Source organism: Chionomys nivalis, chromosome 21 (genome assembly GCF_950005125.1).
Source record: "Chionomys nivalis chromosome 21, mChiNiv1.1, whole genome shotgun sequence".
In the NCBI taxonomy this organism is placed as follows: domain Eukaryota; kingdom Metazoa; phylum Chordata; class Mammalia; order Rodentia; family Cricetidae; genus Chionomys; species Chionomys nivalis.
The window spans coordinates 21,023,798-21,042,886 of NC_080106.1; the positions used below are offsets into that span (position 1 = coordinate 21,023,798).

General features: G+C 45.1%; 1 protein-coding gene across 2 annotated transcripts; it reads right to left on the reverse strand.

The window, feature by feature from the left end:
* Positions 1-2,062: 2,062 nt before the first annotated feature.
* On the reverse strand, positions 2,063-17,211 carry Tmem170a (transmembrane protein 170A). Of its 2 annotated transcripts, none has more exons than XM_057754421.1 (3): positions 17,020-17,211; positions 8,420-8,521; positions 2,063-5,486 (listed from the first exon to the last, which is right to left on the reverse strand). In XM_057754421.1, the coding sequence occupies exons 1-3, from the start codon at positions 17,147-17,149 to the stop codon at positions 5,356-5,358; spliced, it is 363 nt and encodes a 120-aa protein (XP_057610404.1). In that variant the 5' UTR covers positions 17,150-17,211; the 3' UTR covers positions 2,063-5,355. The 2 variants fall into 2 exon arrangements, with proteins under 2 accessions (XP_057610404.1, XP_057610403.1); XM_057754420.1 differs by having other exon boundaries at positions 8,351-8,521.
* Between the last annotated feature and the right edge of the window lie 1,878 nt (positions 17,212-19,089).

The window sequence follows — 19,089 nt, forward strand, 5'->3', positions numbered from 1 at the left end:
TTAGTTAATAAGAAGCTTGAGCTAACAGGCCAAACAATGTTGTAATTAATATAGTTTCTGTGTGATTATTGGGTTCTTGGTGGCCAGGGAAACGAACAGGCGATCTCCACTTACATCTGTGCACTGAGATCACTGGCCTGAGTCGCCATACCTATCTGAGGAGGTACATCTGTGTGTGGTGTATGCATATTCACAGGTGCACATAAGTGCACGTGTGTTTTTGTGTGTGCATGTGACTGTGCTCATGCATACGTGGAAACTGTAGGTTGGTACTGGATGTTTTCCTCAATCACATGCTGCCTTATTTTAGATTGACAATGATTTAAGGGATCATCCCTGCCAATTTCAGCACCTTCTGCTCTTCATCTTCCAGTTTCCACATTCAAGCTTGGTTGTCACTTTTATGGAAACTTAAAAAAAAAAAAAAAAAAGATGTTATTTATTTATATGTATAGTGTTCAGTGTGCATGTATCCCTGCCTGCCAGAAGAGGGCACCCAGATCTCATTACAGATGATTGAGAGACACCATGTGGTTTCCAAAAACTGAAATGAGGACCTCTGGAAGAACAGTCAGTGCTCTTAAGCTCTGAGCCGTCTCTCCAGCTCCCCTGAAAGTTCCTTTCATTATGTCTCAGGTCCACACAGTCATGGGGACTTCCGGATGAACCCTGACTGTCCATGCCTGATATTCTGTATCCTTCCAGGATGGCAGACACATGTCTCTCTCTTTTTTTGTTTTTTTATTTGGTTTTGTTTTTTGAGACAGGGTTTCTCTGTAGCTTTTGGAGCCTGTCCTGGAACTAGCTCTTGTAGACCAAGCTGGCTTCGAACTCACAGAGATCCGCCTGCCTCTGCCTCCCGAGTGCTGGGATTAAAGGCATGCGCCACCACCGCTCATCCAGAAACATGTCTCTTGATCTGACTAGTGGTCACATAAGGACACACATACGCACATACACACATATGCACTGTACAGTCAAGATCTGTGTACTTACTGTATGCTTTAAAAATTGTAGCTGAGTGTGGTGGCACACACTTTTAATCCCACCACTTGAGAAGCAGAGGCAAGCAGATCTCTGTGAGTTTGAGGCCAGCCTGGTCTATAAAGTAAGTTCCAGGACAGCAAGGGCTACATAGAGAAACCCTGTCTCAACACAAACAAACAGCCGGGCAGTGGTGGCGCAAGCCTTTAATCCCAGCACTTGGGAGGCAGAGGCAGGCGGATCTCTGTGAGTTTGAGACCAGCCTGGTCTACAAGAGCTAGTTCCAGGACAGGCTCCAAAACCACAGAGAAACCTTGTCTCGAAAAACCAAAAAAAAAAAAAAAAAATCAAAAAAATAAAGTTAAACATAAGAAAAATACAGTTAAAATATACATAATTTTAGTATAAAAGATTACAGAAGAAATGTAATTCCAGGAGCTGGCAAAATGGTCCGTGACCAAGTCTGACTGGAGTTTGATCCCAAGGACCCAAGTGGTTGAAGGAGAGACCTGATTTCTGAACACTGTCCTCAACCTCTACTGACAATAACGCCACGACAAGACAAGCATCTGCCCTTGCTCCCACTAATAAACAAATTTAAAATGGGAGGTGGGGTAGGGATGGAATCCAGTCACGATGGCATTTGCCTTTAATCCCAGAACTTGGGAGGCTGAGGCCAACAGATCTGAGTTTAAGGATAGCCTTAAACAAGTTTCAGATCAGTCATGGCTGCATAGTGAGACCCTGCCCAAAAATAAATAAGTGGGGTGGGGGAAGAGGTGAAAAGAAAAGGAAAGGAAAGGAAAGGAAAGGAAAGGAAAGGAAAGGAAAGGAAAGGAAAGGAAAGGAAAGGAAAGAGCAACTCCAGAGCGAGTGTGGTAGTTGCAGCTGTAATCCCAGCCTGTGGGAGAAGCATTTGGGGGAAGACTGCCAAAAGTTCAAGGCCAGCCTAACCTATTGTGAAGAGTTGGATGTGGGAAGACATTGCCTCACATAAAATCTAAAAACAAACAAAAAAATACAATCCCAACTCAAAGAATTTAAAGTAATTCTTTATTGATAAACATTTATACTAGCATTAGAAATGTCAGTAGAAAAATAAAATTTAAATAAGTTTCTAATGTACAAAGATTTGATCGCTTGGACTATAACAGTTAAGTGCAATCACCTAATATAAAAAGTTGAGCTTATTTTGGTCATAACCAGCCTTACATAGGGTACAAGAGAGAAATACAGGTCACAAAACCTTCTGCACATGGGCCACTAATGGCACCAGGGCTTCACATTCCAGGAAACAGTCGGTTCCTTAGGGAAGGTTAGCGTGTCCTGCGGTGTCACAAGAACTTGACAAAAACCAGGGCAGTCAGAAGGGCACTGGAATCAAAAGCCAACATACAATTTAAAAACCTAAAGGACACAGGAAGGATGCCTTTATCTGCACGAACTACTTCTCTCTAGTCCCGGCATTTCCTGAGGAGCATCCTGCGCCAAAGGAAGTTAACAGCTCAGAGGTACATCTTGCTCACATAACAATCAATACACTTTTGTTCATGAACTTAATTTTTAGCCCAAAAAGATCAGCTTTTTGGTTGGGGGTTGCCTCACTATCTCAGAACTGAAAAGGAGAAGGTGAGAAGTGTAAAGTAAATGCAGGAATCAGGGTCCAAGAAAGTCCTTACCGGGAGACAAGACCTGAAGAAACTGTAGAAGGAGATGTGTTTAACACAACCATGCAAATAAATCTGCATTTGGGACAAGAGGAAGAAGACAAAAAGGGATCAAAGTGGAAAGCATTCTTTGTTTATCATCCAAACGGTTTCTTCCTGAAAATATTTCAAGCCTTCACAAAGCTCAGTCTATAGTTTATATGCATTTATTCACAAAGAGTGCTTCATACACACTGGGCTAAAGGACATACTCTGTAATTTGAAGATACATTTTACAGCTCAAGTTTTTGGTTTTCCTTTTTAGAGAGCAGATAAAATATACACAAGAAACAGATGGAATCAAAAACACCCTTCAAAACCCCCTAACTTTTGTGTCTTGGTTGTAAATACAAATAACCTAACATTTTAATCATGGGTCAATATATTCAGAAGTTATTATTTAGGGGGAACAGCTCAGCACTGATTCATCTATGTGCTTAGGGTGTGAAATTATATCCCAAAGAATGTTTAGTGAGGACTCTAAGGTGTCCTTCCGTATACGATGCTGTCATTTCCCAGAATGCAGGGTACCATGCTCCAGTTTCTCCAACCAAAAGAATGCTTTCCAAATTCACAGCCCGAGACCAAAATGAAAACCTTTTGTTGGAAGAAAAATTTGCTCTTATTTCTGGGGAATATTAAGAGCCATTTATCTGCACTTTAATTGTCTGCCAAAGCTGATTTGTCACTACAGTTTTGTTTTTTTTTTTTTTTTTTTTTTTTTTGGTTTTTCGAGACAGGGTTTCTCTGTGGTTTTGGAGCCTGTCCTGGAACTAGCTCTTGTAGACCAGGCTGGTCTCGAACTCACAGAGATCCGCCTGCCTCTGCCTCCCGAGCGCTGGGATTAAAGGCGTGCGCCACCACCGCCCGGCTTGTCACTACAGTTTTAAGCCATCCCTGCATCTTTCCCCTTGCCATTCCTGGGTAAACTGACCCTCTTGGCTATTTTATCTTATTTTTAAAATGCTGTGCATGTGGGGGACAGGGAGTGTGCGTACATAAGTGCAGGTACCCACAGACGTCCTCTTAGTTATTAAAAAATTCTTTTAAATTACATGTATCAATTTATGTGTGTGTGTGAACAGCATATAGAGGTCAGAGGACAACTTGCAGGAGTCAGTTCTCTCCTTCCACTATGTGGGTCCTGAGAAGTTAGAGGTAAGTACCTTGACCTGCTGAACCATCTTGCTGGCCTCCTCCTGGCTATTTTTAACCAGAAGCTAAAAGCATATTGCTTTAAGATACATTAATGTCCTCATAGAATGATAGCCTTACTCTCTCAATGAAAATTTGCCTTTAAAAATGTCAGAGCTAACTACCAGAAGCTACTCTGAAAGCAGGTGACAACAAGAGCACTGTACTTTGTACAAAACCGTTACAGTGATGGAAGGCGCACACATCCACCCCTTCCCTTCTGAAGGTCACAGTTTACAGGCCTTTTTAATGAAAAACAAGATAGGCAGTAGAGTTAAAAACTAAAACAGCTAAAATTAGGTTTAAAACTATGTCTCTTTAAGGATAAAAATTCTCTTGAATAAAAATAAAAAGACCAGATGGGATGTATATGAAGAGAAGTTTTAGGCACTTTCTGGGAGTTGATACTCCAATACTGCAAAAGTGGCCGACGGACCACTGCTAGGTAAACACTAAAGGAACCAATAGCCCTGACTCATTTCGGCTGCAAGTTTTGGAGTCATCAAATAAACTAAAGTCAGGAAGAAAACTGTAACAGAATCCTCTAAGTGTCTTATTTTGCCTGAATGTCCAAAGAGTATCTTAACCTATCTGGTTCTGAAGTCCAACTCAAGCCACTTAAGAACATATTTCCAGAGAAAGTAAATAAAATGGACAGCATTAAAGGTGACAGGTAAAGGCATCATGGAAATTCTTTGGAAAAAGAGCTTCAATTAGGTGTGACAGTGATGCTATTGTCCCATCACTCAGGAGGATCACTTGAGCCCAGGAGTTTGGGCCAGCCTGGGTAACAAAGCAAGACCTTGTATCTTTAAAAAAAATAAGAAATCTCAATTAGCTAGCTTATTTTGATCAAATGATAAATTCACATCTCTTAAAATATATTAAATAATCAGAGGTCAAAAATAGTTATCCATAAAATGTCACATTCTCAGTGGTCACCTACTTTTGACAGTGGAAGCAAAGCCATTACTTTGAACTGGACTTCAGGTCTTCTTCCTGTTACACTCAGCCAGTTCGTTCCCAGAGCGATACTCAGCCCAGGAAACTCGGCCTACTGTCATGATGATAAGCTTTCAGTACGGTGCAGCCTATGCCCTTAAAATTAAACAGCATTGTCCATTGTTTCTATGAAACAGCAATCTTGCATATTTGCAAATAATGATGCAAATTCCTCTTCGAAAGATGCAAACTTGAGGCATTGTTGGCTTAGGTAAAGGTGTGCATGTAAAACCTAAACAGCCACAAGAAGAGAAAGCCAAGGAGCTTGGTTTGGCTGAGAAAGAGAGGAGTCCGTCCACAGGGGTCTTCAGTGGCTGGAGCTTCACACCGAGGAAACAGCTGCGGTGTTCTTTACCTTCTGGCGCCTCCAAGTTGCTTCCACTTGAGGAATGAAGAGTCCATGGCACTGTCTCTGCCTTTGAAGGAGTCTATAAAAGGCAGCTGTGCCATCACAGGGAAAGGCCGTATGCTATAGAGTGGCTAAAACCCGTAAAAAAGAGACCACCACTACACAGAATGTCTGTCCAGTGCCCAGGGTGAGGGCTTCGAAGGGGATCATCTCCTTCCCTGCAGCTCGGTAAACCCCAGCAATTGCTGCACCTGGTTCAAATGGAATTGTGTTAAAAGAGAAAAAAATTAATTAGTAAAACAAAACCTGAGATTAATGACATTACAAAAATATAACACTTAAAAATTTCACTATTGGGAGACAAACTTTTTACATTTAATTAAGAAGTCTGTGTTCCCTGTCCTTTCTGGTGAGCACACTAACTTTCTTTATGTGGTTTGCAGTCAGCATTTAGATTTGTACTCCCTAAGACTGAGGCTCTCATATTTACTGAGTGATTGGAAGTGACAGTCGAGGGAGACAAGGCAGCCATTCCCTTGTGGGACAACATCTCTCTTCACTCCTGTGCTAATTAACCCCATGCCTATCACTGAATGGGCACCAACTATGTTCTTGGCAATGAATAGCAATCTACTGAGACAGATCAAGAAATGTTTCCAGGCCACAGGGAACCCCAGCTCCACTTGCTATGATACTGAGGGTTCCGCCATTCAAGGAAGAAAGAAAGGAGAAAGCAATAGGACTCTGAGCCATAAAGCTATGCAAAGGGCACCAGGGTAGAGACCTCAGGGTCCCTTCTGTCTCCTGGGTCACTGTTTTCCTTATTACAGTCACTGCAACTTCCTGGAGAGTGAGAGCACAGCACAGAAACACCTGTGTAGACCCAGACACTCCCCCCCCATCTAACATTCTGCACAAACACCTGTGTAGACCCAGACACTTCCCCCCCCACATTTAACATTCTGCACAAACACCTGTGTAGACCCAGACACTTCCCCCCCCACATCTAACATTCTGCACAAACACGGGTGTCAACCCAGCTATCCACCTGAGACTCACAGGAACTCACAGAACACAATTGACTCAAGTGTCTACAGGTAGGATGGGGGCGTGGGTCAATGATAAAGCATATGCTTAGCATGCACAAGGCCATGGCTTCCGTTCTCAGCATCCCAAAAAGAAAGGAAGACTATACATTCTTAGACTGTGACATGAGATATTAGAAATGTGTTTTAACAAGCAAACAGGACAAGATATTTGACTCTGCCTCCAGTGGCAATCAATGCCACTAATGTCTCAGGGCACAACTTTCATGGGGCCTCTGTTACTGAGCTTCCTAGAAGAGGAAAAGAGAAGCCTGAGGAACTTGATCTGGGTCTTCACAGGAGACATGGATGATGAGGGAAGAAAGGAAAAGACTACAGAGAATAGGAAGGAAAGACAAGAAAACTACCCCAAATCCTAAAAAGGGAAATGTGCACATATTCAGTTACTGTGTGCCAACTACCGTGCCAGGTACTCTATCGACTACGCATGGAGACATCTCGTCTAATCAGCATTCAAGGATGTGGGGTGGGGAGTGCATCCCTGGTTTACTGATAGGAGACTCGTCTAGCGACCAGAAATTCGGTGTGGATACTGCAGCATTAAGTGAACAGAACACAGAGAAACTCGGCTATGGTACCTGAAAGAAAAGGAAGGATGGAAGGATGGAAGGAAGGAAGGAAGGAAGGAAGGAAGGAAGGAAGGAAGGAAAAAAAGAAGGTAAAAGAGACCAACAGGTATTTCTTCTCAAAGCTCAGCATTTAAATTCACAGGGAAAATAAAATAAGGTGACCAATTAGAAATCTATGTTTTATAAATACATTTATGATTATATATATATATATTAAATCCACACCAAAATACAATTTGTGGCTATTAATATATAATTTTTAGATTCATGATGTTTAATTTATTGTAAGTATGAATTTAAAAATGATTTAAGCGTATCATTTTGGTCCCTCTAATTGCTAGTGACATGAGACAAAACAAAGACACAAAAAGAAGGTTTAAAAATAATTGTGATTCCCATGCTACTCCAGTCTCTAATTAGGGAGTCTGGGGGTGGGGGATGTTGTGGGATAATCCTTTTGTTCACTGTGAAGATATGTCTTTGTCAAGGTGCTTTCTGATTGGTTTAATAAAGAGCTAAATGGCCAATAGCTAGGCAGGAGAGGATAGGTGGGATGACGCCAGTGAGAAGCCAAGAAGACACTGAAAAGGTCAGACATTTGGTACAGAGCAGAGGTAACCAAGTCATGTGGCAGAACAAAGATTAATAAAAGCAGGTTAATTTAAGTTATAAGAGCTAGTGGGACAAGCCTAAGCCAATGGCCAAGCTTTCATAATTAATAATAAGCCTATGTGTCGATATTTGGGGGCTGGAAATCCAAAGATAGCCCAGCAAGAAAAGTCTGCCACATGGGGGATCATGGCGAACTGAAAACCACAAATCAGACCTTCCTTGGTGTGTGATGCTGGGGTCAAACCCAGGGCCTCAGACACTGGGTTACCTCTGACATTCAGCTTTGCATCCCTAGCCCTCAACTTATCTTTCTAATCAAGAATTCTTATCAATAGACTTATTCTCCATCCCTAAAGGAACCACACCCAAAAGAGTATAGCAACTGGGGAACTATTCTGCAAGAGTCAAGTCAAATTGAAACAAAAAGATGCTGAAGCTTCTGCATATTTTGCTTCTGCAGATATTTCTATTTTGCTAGTGGCCTGCCTCACAAAATTTCAAATCTGACCTGAAAAGCCAAAGAGCCAGGTAAGGGTCTTGAGAGTCAAAAAAGCAAAACAAAAAACAAAGCAAAACCCAAAAAGGAATAATTAATAAGCTAACATAACTCTCTAGAATTCACTGTGTGTGCACACATGCAACACACACATAACACACTCTTTTTTCCCTCCCAGTGCTAAAGACCAAACCCAGGGCTTTGTGCTCAGTAGGCAAGCATTCTACCACTGAGCTAAGTTCTCACCCCCGCCCCACACCCTCCCATATTTCTAAAATGAGGTGACCAAACACACTACAAGTTTTTGACTGGTATTTTAATGTCTAACATACTTGTCAAGATTCCAGCAGTAATTGGTCCCACGATGCCCATCAACAGGATGCTTACAGACATGAACCTACCATATTTGTGATGTCTGAGGGTGAAGAGGGCCAGTAATCCAGCAGGGACATGAAAGAAGACAGAAGACACAAGTGCCCACAGGAACACACCATACCACATCTCTGTGAGGGTAGAGAAAGGCGAAGCTGAGTCACTGACTGTCCCAGTGAGGCCCTGCCAAGCCGCAGAGCCCTCTGTTCCCATTCTCATCAGCACTTAGTTGTTCTCTAGTGGTTTTGCTGTTGGTGTTTGTTTCTTTGTTTCTGTTTTTCCAGACAGGGTTTCTCTGTAGCTTTGGAGCCTGTCCTGGAACTAGCTCTTGTAGACCAGGCTGACCTCGAACTCACAGAGATCCGCCTGCCTCTGCCTCCCGAGTGCTGGGATTAAAGGCGTGTGCCACCATCACGTGTCTGTATGTGCACCATGTACATGCTTGTGTCCATGGAGACCACAAGACGGCATTGTATCTCCTAGAACTGGAGTGGTTGTGAGCCACCATGTAGATGCTGGGAGTTGAACCTAGGTCCTCTTGCAAGAGCAACAATTGCTCTTAACCTCTGAGCCATCTCTCCAGTCCCTTGGTTTAGTGAGACAGGATTTCATCTCCCGTGTATCTGAGGCTGGCCTTGAACTCTGAAGCTCCTGCCTCCCTTGCTTAGGTATTACAAGCCAGGCTTCACGGATGGGGTTTAAAGGGTTCACAAGCTACACTCACAGCATCTCCTGTTTCTACTGAGGGCTAGTTTAAACTCATCTGTAGGGCTAATAGACATAGACCTCTTTGAACCCAGGCTTGCTCACTAAGAGCAGTCGATGAAAGTTCTCCAACAACATGAACAAGGCTGTTATCAGTGGTAGACACTGATAGTCTACAGAGCTTAGAACATAGAAGTCTGTAGGCCCTTTACAGAAAAAGGTGACCAACAAATTACATCTACTCGCAAACTAGAGGGGGAAGAAAGCAAGGCAATCTAGTCCATTAGGTCCTAAATGATATTTTGACTATGTCAGCACAAGCCAATAAATATCTACAAACTGAAATTGCTTTAAAATAAGTTAATAAATAGCAATTTTACCATCTCCTATTAATTAGGGTATTAAAAACTCTTTAAGATGTGAAATAAAAGCTTGGCCTGGCAGGGCAGGCCTGTAGTGTCAGCACTAGGGAGGCAGAAGCAGAAGGCTCATGAATTCAAGATTAACCTAAGATATATAGCAAGACTTTGTCTCAAAAAAGAGGAGGAAGAGGAGGAAGAAATGAAGACAAACAAGGTAGGTGAGAAAGATGGCTAAAAGACCTGCAATCCCAGCACTTAGGAAGTGCAGGTATGAGGCTTAGAAATTCAAAGGCATCTGCTAAATTTCGATTTATACATGAGTCCGTCTCAGAAAAACAAAACAAAACAGAACTGGTTCCTATGGAGAATCACTACTTTTTGTTGGTTTATTTGTTTTTCAAGACAGGGTTTCTCTGTGTAACAGCTCTGGCTGTCCTGGAACTCACTCCGTAGACGAGGCTGGCCTTCAATTTACAGAGATCCACCTGCCTCTGCCTCCCGGGTGCTGGGATTAAAGGCGTGTGCACCAACGCCCAGCAAACTACTACTCTTTTAAGGGTTATTTTTAACTACATGCATGCATGTTGTCATGTGCACTTGTGTCTCAGTGCCCACAGAGGCCAGAGGTGTCAGATTGCTCTGGAGCTAGAGTCACAGGTGACTGTCACCCACCTGAAGTGCTGGGAACCAAACTTGGGTTCTCTGCAGAGCAGCGATCTCTCTAGACCTGAACCTCTACCCTAAAGATGACTCCAATTCAGATATTAACCTTCCCCCCATTTCTGATGCTAGAGATTGAACAGAGCTTCACACATACTTAGGGCACACTGGCCCATAGCACTCAGTTCCCAGGAGTGACATAAAAAATACCCCAGACCAGGCCAAATGTCTCCACAGAGATCAGACACCATTGGCTTGACTGACACAGAACACCTGTAAGAGCACTGGCAGTGACGGGCACACAGGTGGGCGGGATTACCTCACGAGGAACTGAGGCCTGCATATGAAGTGCCCCTCTCAGGCTCACACACTGAGGGCTTGGTCCCTAGTCGGTGGTAATGTTCCAGGAGATGGTGGAAACCAGGGGGTGGGGCCTAGGTAGGTCACCAGGTGTGGGTCCTTGACTATCCCTTGCCCTGACTCCTTCCTCGTCCTGCCACTGGGTGAGCAGCTCTGCTCCATCAGGACACGGTGCCTCACCACAGGTCTCCAAACACTGCATCCAGCATACCACAGACTGTGGTCTCTGAAACCTTGAACCTGCGACTTTGGGGGCTAGGTGATTTTTAAAAATATTTCTTTAATGTGTATGGGTTCTTTGCCTACATGTATGTGTTTGACATGCCTGGTACCCAAGGAGGCCAGAAGTCCTTGGAACAGGAATTACAGATGGTTGTGAGCTATCATGTGGGTATTGGGAATTGAACTTGGGTCCTCTGGAAGAGCAGTCAATGTTTTTAACAGCTGAGTCATCTCTCCAGCCCCCTGGATAATTTTTCAGAAAACCTCACAAATGCCCCATCTAGGGTTCAGAGCCTGTTGACGATAACTAATAATTGACAGTGTTTGGTCTGGGGACTATCTGGCAGCTACAAAGGGTGTCAAAGCTTTTATAGTAACTCATCCCGTAGTCCCCAGCACTTGGGCAGCTGAGGCAGAAGGATCACTATGAGTCCGAGGTCAGCCTGGGCCACAGATACTGTCCCAAAACAAAGCAGAGCAAAAACAAAAAAAGGTCAAACCATTTTGGGGCTTTTTTTTCCTGCTAGACTCCCATCACTCTGAAACTATAACCACTGAAACACAGGGCCTGCAGGAGGTGGCTGCGGGACGGCTGCTGCCCCACGGTGGACAAATGGACGAACATGGATGTGCCTCCAGGAACGCACAGCAGGAACCACCCGGCGATAGTCCAACATTAGGAAGGTGAGAATACCCCAAATTCACACTAAACTCTGACAGAACTATGGTTTGTTGTTTGAGACAGGGTCCCACTATGTCACCCAAGCTGGCATAGAAGCCACAGATCAGCCAGCCTCTACCTACTGACTCCTGGGATTAAAGTGTTCATTACCTTTAACTGTCTTGTGAGTAGAAGATTAACTCCCCGCCCCCAGCCCCAAGACACAGTAACAAGGCAGCTCTCTGAAAGGCAAGAAGGAAGTTCTCACCTTTACCCAACGCTGGTTGGCACCCAGATCTGACCTGCAGCCTCCAGAACCAAGTAAACAACTGGCTGTTTAAATGTCTAGCCTGTGGAACCGTCACAGTCTGAGCCTATGTGTTAGCTGCTGCAGGGCCCTCGTATACTACTACTTAAAACACTTTGAGGGGGAAGGAAGGCTTTACGATATTAAATGAGTAGTTTATAAAAACACTCTCAGACGGAATGATTACATGATTTTAAAGGCTATAGCAAACTTAGATCTATAAAACACTTTAAAAAAACTAAGTCATTTCTTTTAAATCTACTGCACCTCGATTTACCAACTGTTTAATAGCTATTTATTGATCGATGCGGAGTTCTTCTCATTCCCTGGCTCAACACACTGTGAAATGGTGCCCTGTCTTAGAACATCTTCTTCACTTCAAGGCCAGCACATTATCAGCTATGTTTTCCTTGGCAGCTCTATTGCTGGCTTTCTGCTGTTGGAACACAAGCTGTAAGCTGTCTCCAGGACTGATGGGTCACATTGGGGAGGGCCTTCTCCTTATATGTTCCTCTGTCTGTGTGGACGTGGGGCATGTGCATGTACATGTGTCTGCACATGTGTTGAGGCAGAGATTGCCGTTGGATGTCTTTGATTGCTCTCCTTCTTATACTTTGAGGCAGAGTCTCTCACTTGAATGCAAAGCTCACCAATTCAGATAGTCTAGCTAGCCAACTTGCTCTGGGGATCCCCTTCTTCACCTCCCAGATGCCAAATTTACAAGTAGGTCACCATGCCCACACTGCATTTATGCTGGTACTAGAGATCCAAACTCTGCTCCTGGTGGTATCAAAGCCCTGGGTTCAATCTTGAGCAAAATACATACATTCATACATAATTACATACATACATACGTACACACAGCGCTTACAGACAATGGAAGAGTAAAGTCTCATGGAGAGCTGGCCCAGATGATACGGAAAAGGGCTTGTTGATGAACAGCTTTCCGCCTTAGTCATCTTGACCCTAAGATAACTTCAGTCTAAAAGAACAAGATCGTGAGTGCCAGGCAAGCAGGCAGCCATCCTTACAGCTGGCTCTACTCGGACCTCATGCTCCAGGTCAAACAGCTAATAAACTCCGACAGTTCCTGGGTGAACCTCTGTAGCGCAGGGACTGTCAGTCGACCCACATCTGGCCTCCTGGGGACTACAGTCTTGTCCAGTGCTGTGACTTCCTTCTGAAACTAGGCTGCCTGGATGTTCATGGCCCATAAGCCTGTATCACTCAATTGTTTGTTCATTCCTTGCTTGCCAATTATCTCCTATCTGCCAGGAGATCCATGCATAGCCTCCCCTCCCCTCTAACAAAGACTTGCTCTGAGGACAACAAACTGTGGCCTGGCACCTCTCTCTGCATACTATCTGTCTTAGTCCCTGTTCTACTGCTGTGAAGAGACACCATGACCAAGGCAGCTCTTATAGCTCTTATAGTTCCAAAAGGCAAGTCCATTACCACCGGGGTGGCAATTAGACAGGCATGGCACTGGAACAGTAGCTAAGAGCTTACATTCTGACTGCAAGTACAGAGCAGAGAGACAGGACCTGGTGTGGTGTGGGTTTTTGAAACCTCAAAGCCCTCCCCAAGTGACACGCCTCCTCCAACAGGCCATACCTCTAATCCTTCCCAAAAATGTTCTACCAGCTGGGATTGGAGCATTCAAACATGTGAGCCCATGGCGGGCATTCTTATCCAAGCCACCACAATAGCCAAGACTGGCCTTGAATTTAGGATGTACCTCAGGACGGTTGGCCTCAAATGCACAACAGTCCTACCGAGCCATCCAAGAGCTACATTTAAGGTGTGTGCCACCATACCAGGCCCTGATCACCTTATGTAAAAAACACTCCATCCCTTGACACACTTCAGCCACTTACTCTGCCCCTTATCCTGCCTCATCCTCATCACCAGGTATGGTGTCCTTACTTTTCTCTGTCTCTCCACTGGAACCGATGACCCATACAGGAAGGGCTTTTGTCTGTCCAGGCCTTTTCTTATAGATACCCCAGTGCAACAGGAAGGCTGGAGACGACTCAGCGGTTATGACCGATTGCTATTCTTGCAGAGAACCAGAGTTCACATTCCAAAACCCACACTGGGCAACCAACCACCTGTAACTCCAGCTCCCAGAGATTCAGTGTCCTCTTCTGGTCTCCACAGACATCCGTACACATATGTTCAATCACATAAGTAAAAGTAAATCTTAAAAATAAAAATAAAAAAACCCAGGTACACAACAATCAGTAAATACTTGTTCAGGGAATGAATAACTGACTTCCAAGCTGACTCTACTCTTGACTGCGACAACAGTGCTGCTCCATCTGACATCACTTTAGTGAATTCCCTGTCCTCAGAGAATGAATGTCATTCCTGACTGGGACAAACGACAACTAAAAGCCAGACATGGTGGAGCAGGCCTTCACCTCAGCTCTAGGAAGCCAGACATGGTGGTGCAGGCCTTCACCTCAGCTCTAGGAAGCCAGACATGGTGGAGCAGGCCTTCACCTCAGTTCTAGAAAGCCAGACATGGTGGAGCAAGCCCTCACCTCAGCTCTAGGAAGGCTCGAGTTCTCTGGCAACCCCAGCTGCATGATGAGACCTTGTCTCAAACAAACAAGCGTAAAGAGACAACAAAAGAAATTTGAGCAAGTCAGGATGAGAATTTGGCAGAATCCTAAATGGCTAAGTTGAAAAGGCCGGGTTTTTAAAAAAAGAAAAAAATCAATTCAAAGCTTTTTAGTACAGGGAAACCACAAAATATTTTAGGGCATGATCTGCCATGAGTTGGCATAAATGACGAGAAATCTTTTCTTCTGTGTGACCAAAATAGAGGAAAGCAGCCTCAGGACCCTGATAAGATTCCTAGTGAGGTCTTTCGAGTCTCAAACTAGGGTTCAGCTCAAGTACCCATTATAACCAGAATTCCAAATAAAAGTGAGACACCGCAGGGAGTGGATGCGTTCACTGCTGAGCTCTGGCCAACCTAAGGCCAAGGGCTGCGGGGACTGCATTAGCCCCTGTGATCAGCACATGGTGACCACTGAGGGCTTTACCCTCACACATATTTATGCCTCCAGCCTGGAGCCCACACTGGGCCAGATGGACACCTGATGCAGGAGTGAGTCTCGGTGGACTTACTCTCAAGTGTCATATCTACTGAAGAACAGAAGTAAATTCAAATACATATTGCAGATGAACATTTTCAGAAGGGAGTCTGGAGGGATGGCTCAGCAGTAAAGAGCAGTTGTGGCTATTCCAGGTGGTGGTTGTGGCACATGCCTTTAATCCCAGCACTCGGGGGCAGAGGCAGAGGAGTTTAAGGCCTGCCTAGTCTACAGAGAGAGTTCTAGAACAGCCAGGGCTGTTACACAGAGAAACCCTGTCTCAAAAAAAAAAAAAAAAAAAGAAAAGAAAAGAAAAAGAAAGAAAGAAAGAAAAGAACAAAAGAGCAGTTGCTGCTTTTCCCAGGGAGTTCCAGGTTAGTATCAAAACAAAAAACAAATGAAAAGCTGAAATAAACACTAGTATGAACAATACTAAAGAGTTGGGACAATCAAATTCAATGTGGGATTTTTTTTTATTTATTTTTTAAGACAAAGTCTATGTAGCCCTGGCTGGCCTAGAATATGCTATGTAGACCAGGCTGACTTTGAACTCACAAACATCTGATGCTCCTGACTCGAGTGCTGGGGTTAGAGTACTGAGCCACCACACTCAGCAGAGATTAGCTCCCAGGTTTAGCAAAGCTTTTAACAGCCCTTTGCTCAGCCAACTAGGCCATCTATCTTTTTCTTTCTGAATGGATTGCCTCTTTCTCCCACCAAATGAAAACAAAAACAAAATGAACAACAAAGGAGAGATGGCTCAGGGGTTCAGAGTGATTGCTGTTCTTCCAGAGGACCCAAGTTCGATTCCCAGGACCCATGTCAGACAGCTCACAACCAGTTCACCTGTAGCCCCGCCTTGCACCTCGCGGGGGGGGGGGGGGCACCTGCCCTCATTCCCACACACCCAAAGAGAAATTTAAATAAGGCCTGTTTAACATCCCTTTATCAATGGTAAGTATTTTAGAAGCGGTGTGATTTGGGGGCTATGAAAGAACACACGTCTGCTTCGGGAGTTCTGAGCTGACGAATCATAAAGTGTCATGACTTCTGCAGTTCAGGAAGTTAAAATGTGATGTGTATACACATGGACATAGGCATGACAGAGAAAGAGCAAGAACCAAAATAATCATGCTTTGCATAATGAAATTTTCATCAACACAAGCCAACTATTCAACTGTGGCCCCATAATCTAAAGTAGCCCGCCATGTAGGTTTGCCCAGCTACATGGGTCTCACAACTGCCAAATGCGCCCCAGTTTTTAAGCAATGTGTGACTTTTACCAATGAACATAAACTTATGGGTATTTGTTATACTGTGTTCCAGTTTCTCAGGTTTGGAAAATTCCCAAATAGTTTAAGAGAAATAAGAAAGTGAATAAAAAACAGACTGATTTAATCCTCAGGGAGTATGAACTCTACATCTTTTGGAAAGCGTCTCCAGAAAGGGATTCGTGAGCATTTTTATTTATTTTTAATCACTGTCAGGTGTGATACTAATACTTTTGGAAACAATCTGAGCTTCCGGACTCTCATTTTAGGCAGGATCACAAGCTAACATCTTCAACTGCCGTGAAAACAGAAAACCACTCTGTCAGTTACTACACAGGCAGGTCCCAGGTGTCCTCCGAGAGGCGCCTGGCAGTCGCTGCCCAGTAGATGAGAATCACAGGTGCCTGGCTTACCATGCAATCCCGCCCGTCTTCCTTTATGATGTCTCTGGCCCAGCTTCACGTTTTACAAAACCCAAGTTTCAGCTTTGCTGGGGCGCCCCAAATCCCCCCTCTGTCGTACCCCCGAAAAAAATCCAAAACAAATAATCATACCGTCCCCTGAAGGTCTTTATTACTGATCCCAGGGGAGGTGATTCTCCTCCCTACAACTTTCTGGACTCTGGCAGTTCCACCGTGTAAATGTAACTTTGACAGCTCTCCTGACAGGAGGCGGCGAAGTGTGAGGTAAGAGCAATTCAGAAGTTGTGTCTAAGTTCTTCAAGGTGTGGGTGGGAGAACCCGCAACAGGTTTGAGCAAGTGATTCCTGCAAAGACATGCTGGAGCGGAGATGGGGGTAGACAGAGTCAGAGGACAGGGTCAGCAGACAGGCTCGCGAAGGCAGTTTAGGGGTAGTCCCTAGGACAGGAGAGGCGTCGCCCCAAGGGACCCGGGTGGCGGTTCCGAGGCTGCCTCGGCCTCGCCCAGAGGACCGCCGGCGACAGGTGCGCAATGCGCAGGCGCGGGGCGGGGCGTACCTGGGAAGGAGCAGAGCGAAGTGGAGTTGGGGCACAGGGTCCCATTGCCCACTCGTGGCACGAGCTTCAGGCTGAGGATCTGCTGCATGAGCCCGGCCGACCCGCCGCCGCCGCTCCCCCCGGGCTCCATCCCACCGCCATCCACCGCCCGGAGTGCCGCGGAGCCCCGCACCTCCGCCAACACCGCGTCACCTTCGGCCGGCCCTCTTCTCCCGCCCACCCCAACGGCGCTACTAAGTAATCGTTTCCTCTTCCAATCACAGGGCGCCGCAGACGGAGGGGCGGGGCTATGATTGTCCCCGCCCTCCGGCGCCACGTTCGGTCGAAGGCCCCTGGCGTGCTGCGCCCCCTAGCGGTCAAGTCGCTCCTACTCCGTCTGTGTGCCTTGGGTTCTGCCCTTGGCTTTAGTGTTGTCTAAAAAGTCTATAAAGTCCCTGAGATTGCTCAGCCTGTAAAAGCTCTTACCTCCAAGCGTGAAGAATCTGAGTTCCACCCCTAGGACCCACACGGTGGAAGGTGAGAGCCACCTCCCATGTTGGGATGGAGGGATGATTCAGTGGTTAAGCGCACTGACAATTCTTTCAGAGGACCTGGGTTCAATTCCCAGCACCCACATGGCAGCCTACATTAACTGCCTGTAACTACCTCCAGGGGATCCCACACCTTCACACAGATACTTGCAGGCAAAACACCATTGCACATAAAATAAAAATAAATCATTTTTAAAAATACAGAATCAGCCGGGCGATGGTGGCGCACGCCTTTAATCCCAGCACTCGGGAGGCAGAGGCAGGCGGATCTCTGTGAGTTCGAGACCAGCCTGGTCTACAAGAGCTAGTTCCAGGACAGGCTCCAAAGCCACAGAGAAACCCTGTCTCGAAAAACCAAAAAAAAAAAAAAAAAAAAAAATACAGAATCAGCCGGGCGGTGGTGGCGCACGCCTTTAATCCCAGCACTCGGGAGGCAGAGGCAGGCGGATCTCTGTGAGTTCGAGGCCAGCCTGGTCTACAAGAACTAGTTCCAGGACAGGCACCAAAAGCTACAGAGAATGAAGGCGCAAGTCATAAACAATCCCACACCAGTTTGGAATTGTGATTAATAGGGTGGTATTTATTTAAAAGGGAATAAACTTACAAATTACCGTCCCAGACAACAGCCCTCTACGCACGCAATTAGGAAGAAGTCTAGTCGCCGGAACCAGAGCAGGAAGTAAAGAGAGAGAGGAGGGAAGTGGCCGCTTTTTTTAAAGGGAAAGATACCACGCCCCAATGGGCTGGTATCTTGGCGGCTATTGGCTGGAGGAGCGGAAGGACCTCCCGCAACAAGAGAAACCCTGTCTCGAAAAACAAAAAACAAAAAAAAAAAAAAAAAAAAAAAAAAAACAGAATCAAAAATAAATACATAGATAAAAATAAATGAAATGACCGATAGTGTCCTCAGATTTCTGTGTAGGGCTGGGTCTGTATTGGCCGAAAACCAGCCTACCTACACAATATCCTGGATTCCAACCCCAGTTGCTTAGCATGTAAAAGGCTGTAGGTTCAATTCCCAAACAACCAATAAATGAAAATAAGATGTTAGCAGGGCAATGGTGGTGCAGTCAGATCTCTGTGAGTTCGAGGCTCTGTGGTTTACAGAGAAAGTTCCAGGACAGGCAGGAATACATAAGAAACGTTGCCTTGAACCTTCCATACAAATAAAGAGAAATGTGTTTTGAATTTTGAGTGTGTACTGGCTTTGTGTCAACTCAACACAAGTTAGAGTCACCAGAAAGGAAGGAGTCTCATTTGAGGAAATGCCTCTGTGAAATCCAACTGTAAGAAAATGGGTAGGACCCATAGTGGTTGGTACCATCCCTGGGCTAGAGGTGAACTGAGCAAGCCTGAGGAAGGGAGCCAGGAAGCATCTCCCCTCCATGGCTTCTGCATCAGCTCCTGCCTCCAGGTTCCGGACCTGCTTCAGTTCCTTGTTGTGACTTCCTCCAATGATGGATTATGATCTGGAAGTGTAAGCCAAAAAACCCTTTCCTCCCCAACTTGCTTTTTTGTCATGGTGTTTCGTACAGAGTGT

Bases quoted from the DNA above. Each gene is read 5' to 3' on its own strand.
- Tmem170a (XM_057754420.1), bottom strand. From the start codon at position 17,149: ATGGAGCCCGGGGGGAGCGGCGGCGGCGGGTCGGCCGGGCTCATGCAG. The intron at 8,522-17,019 runs GTACGCCCCGCC...CTACCCTCACAG, and splicing joins TTCGCTCTGCTCCTTCCCAG to AGATGTGGTATGGTGTGTTC. The intron at 5,487-8,350 runs GTATGTTAGACA...CATTTGAACCAG, and splicing joins TACTGCTGGAATCTTGACAA to GTGCAGCAATTGCTGGGGTT.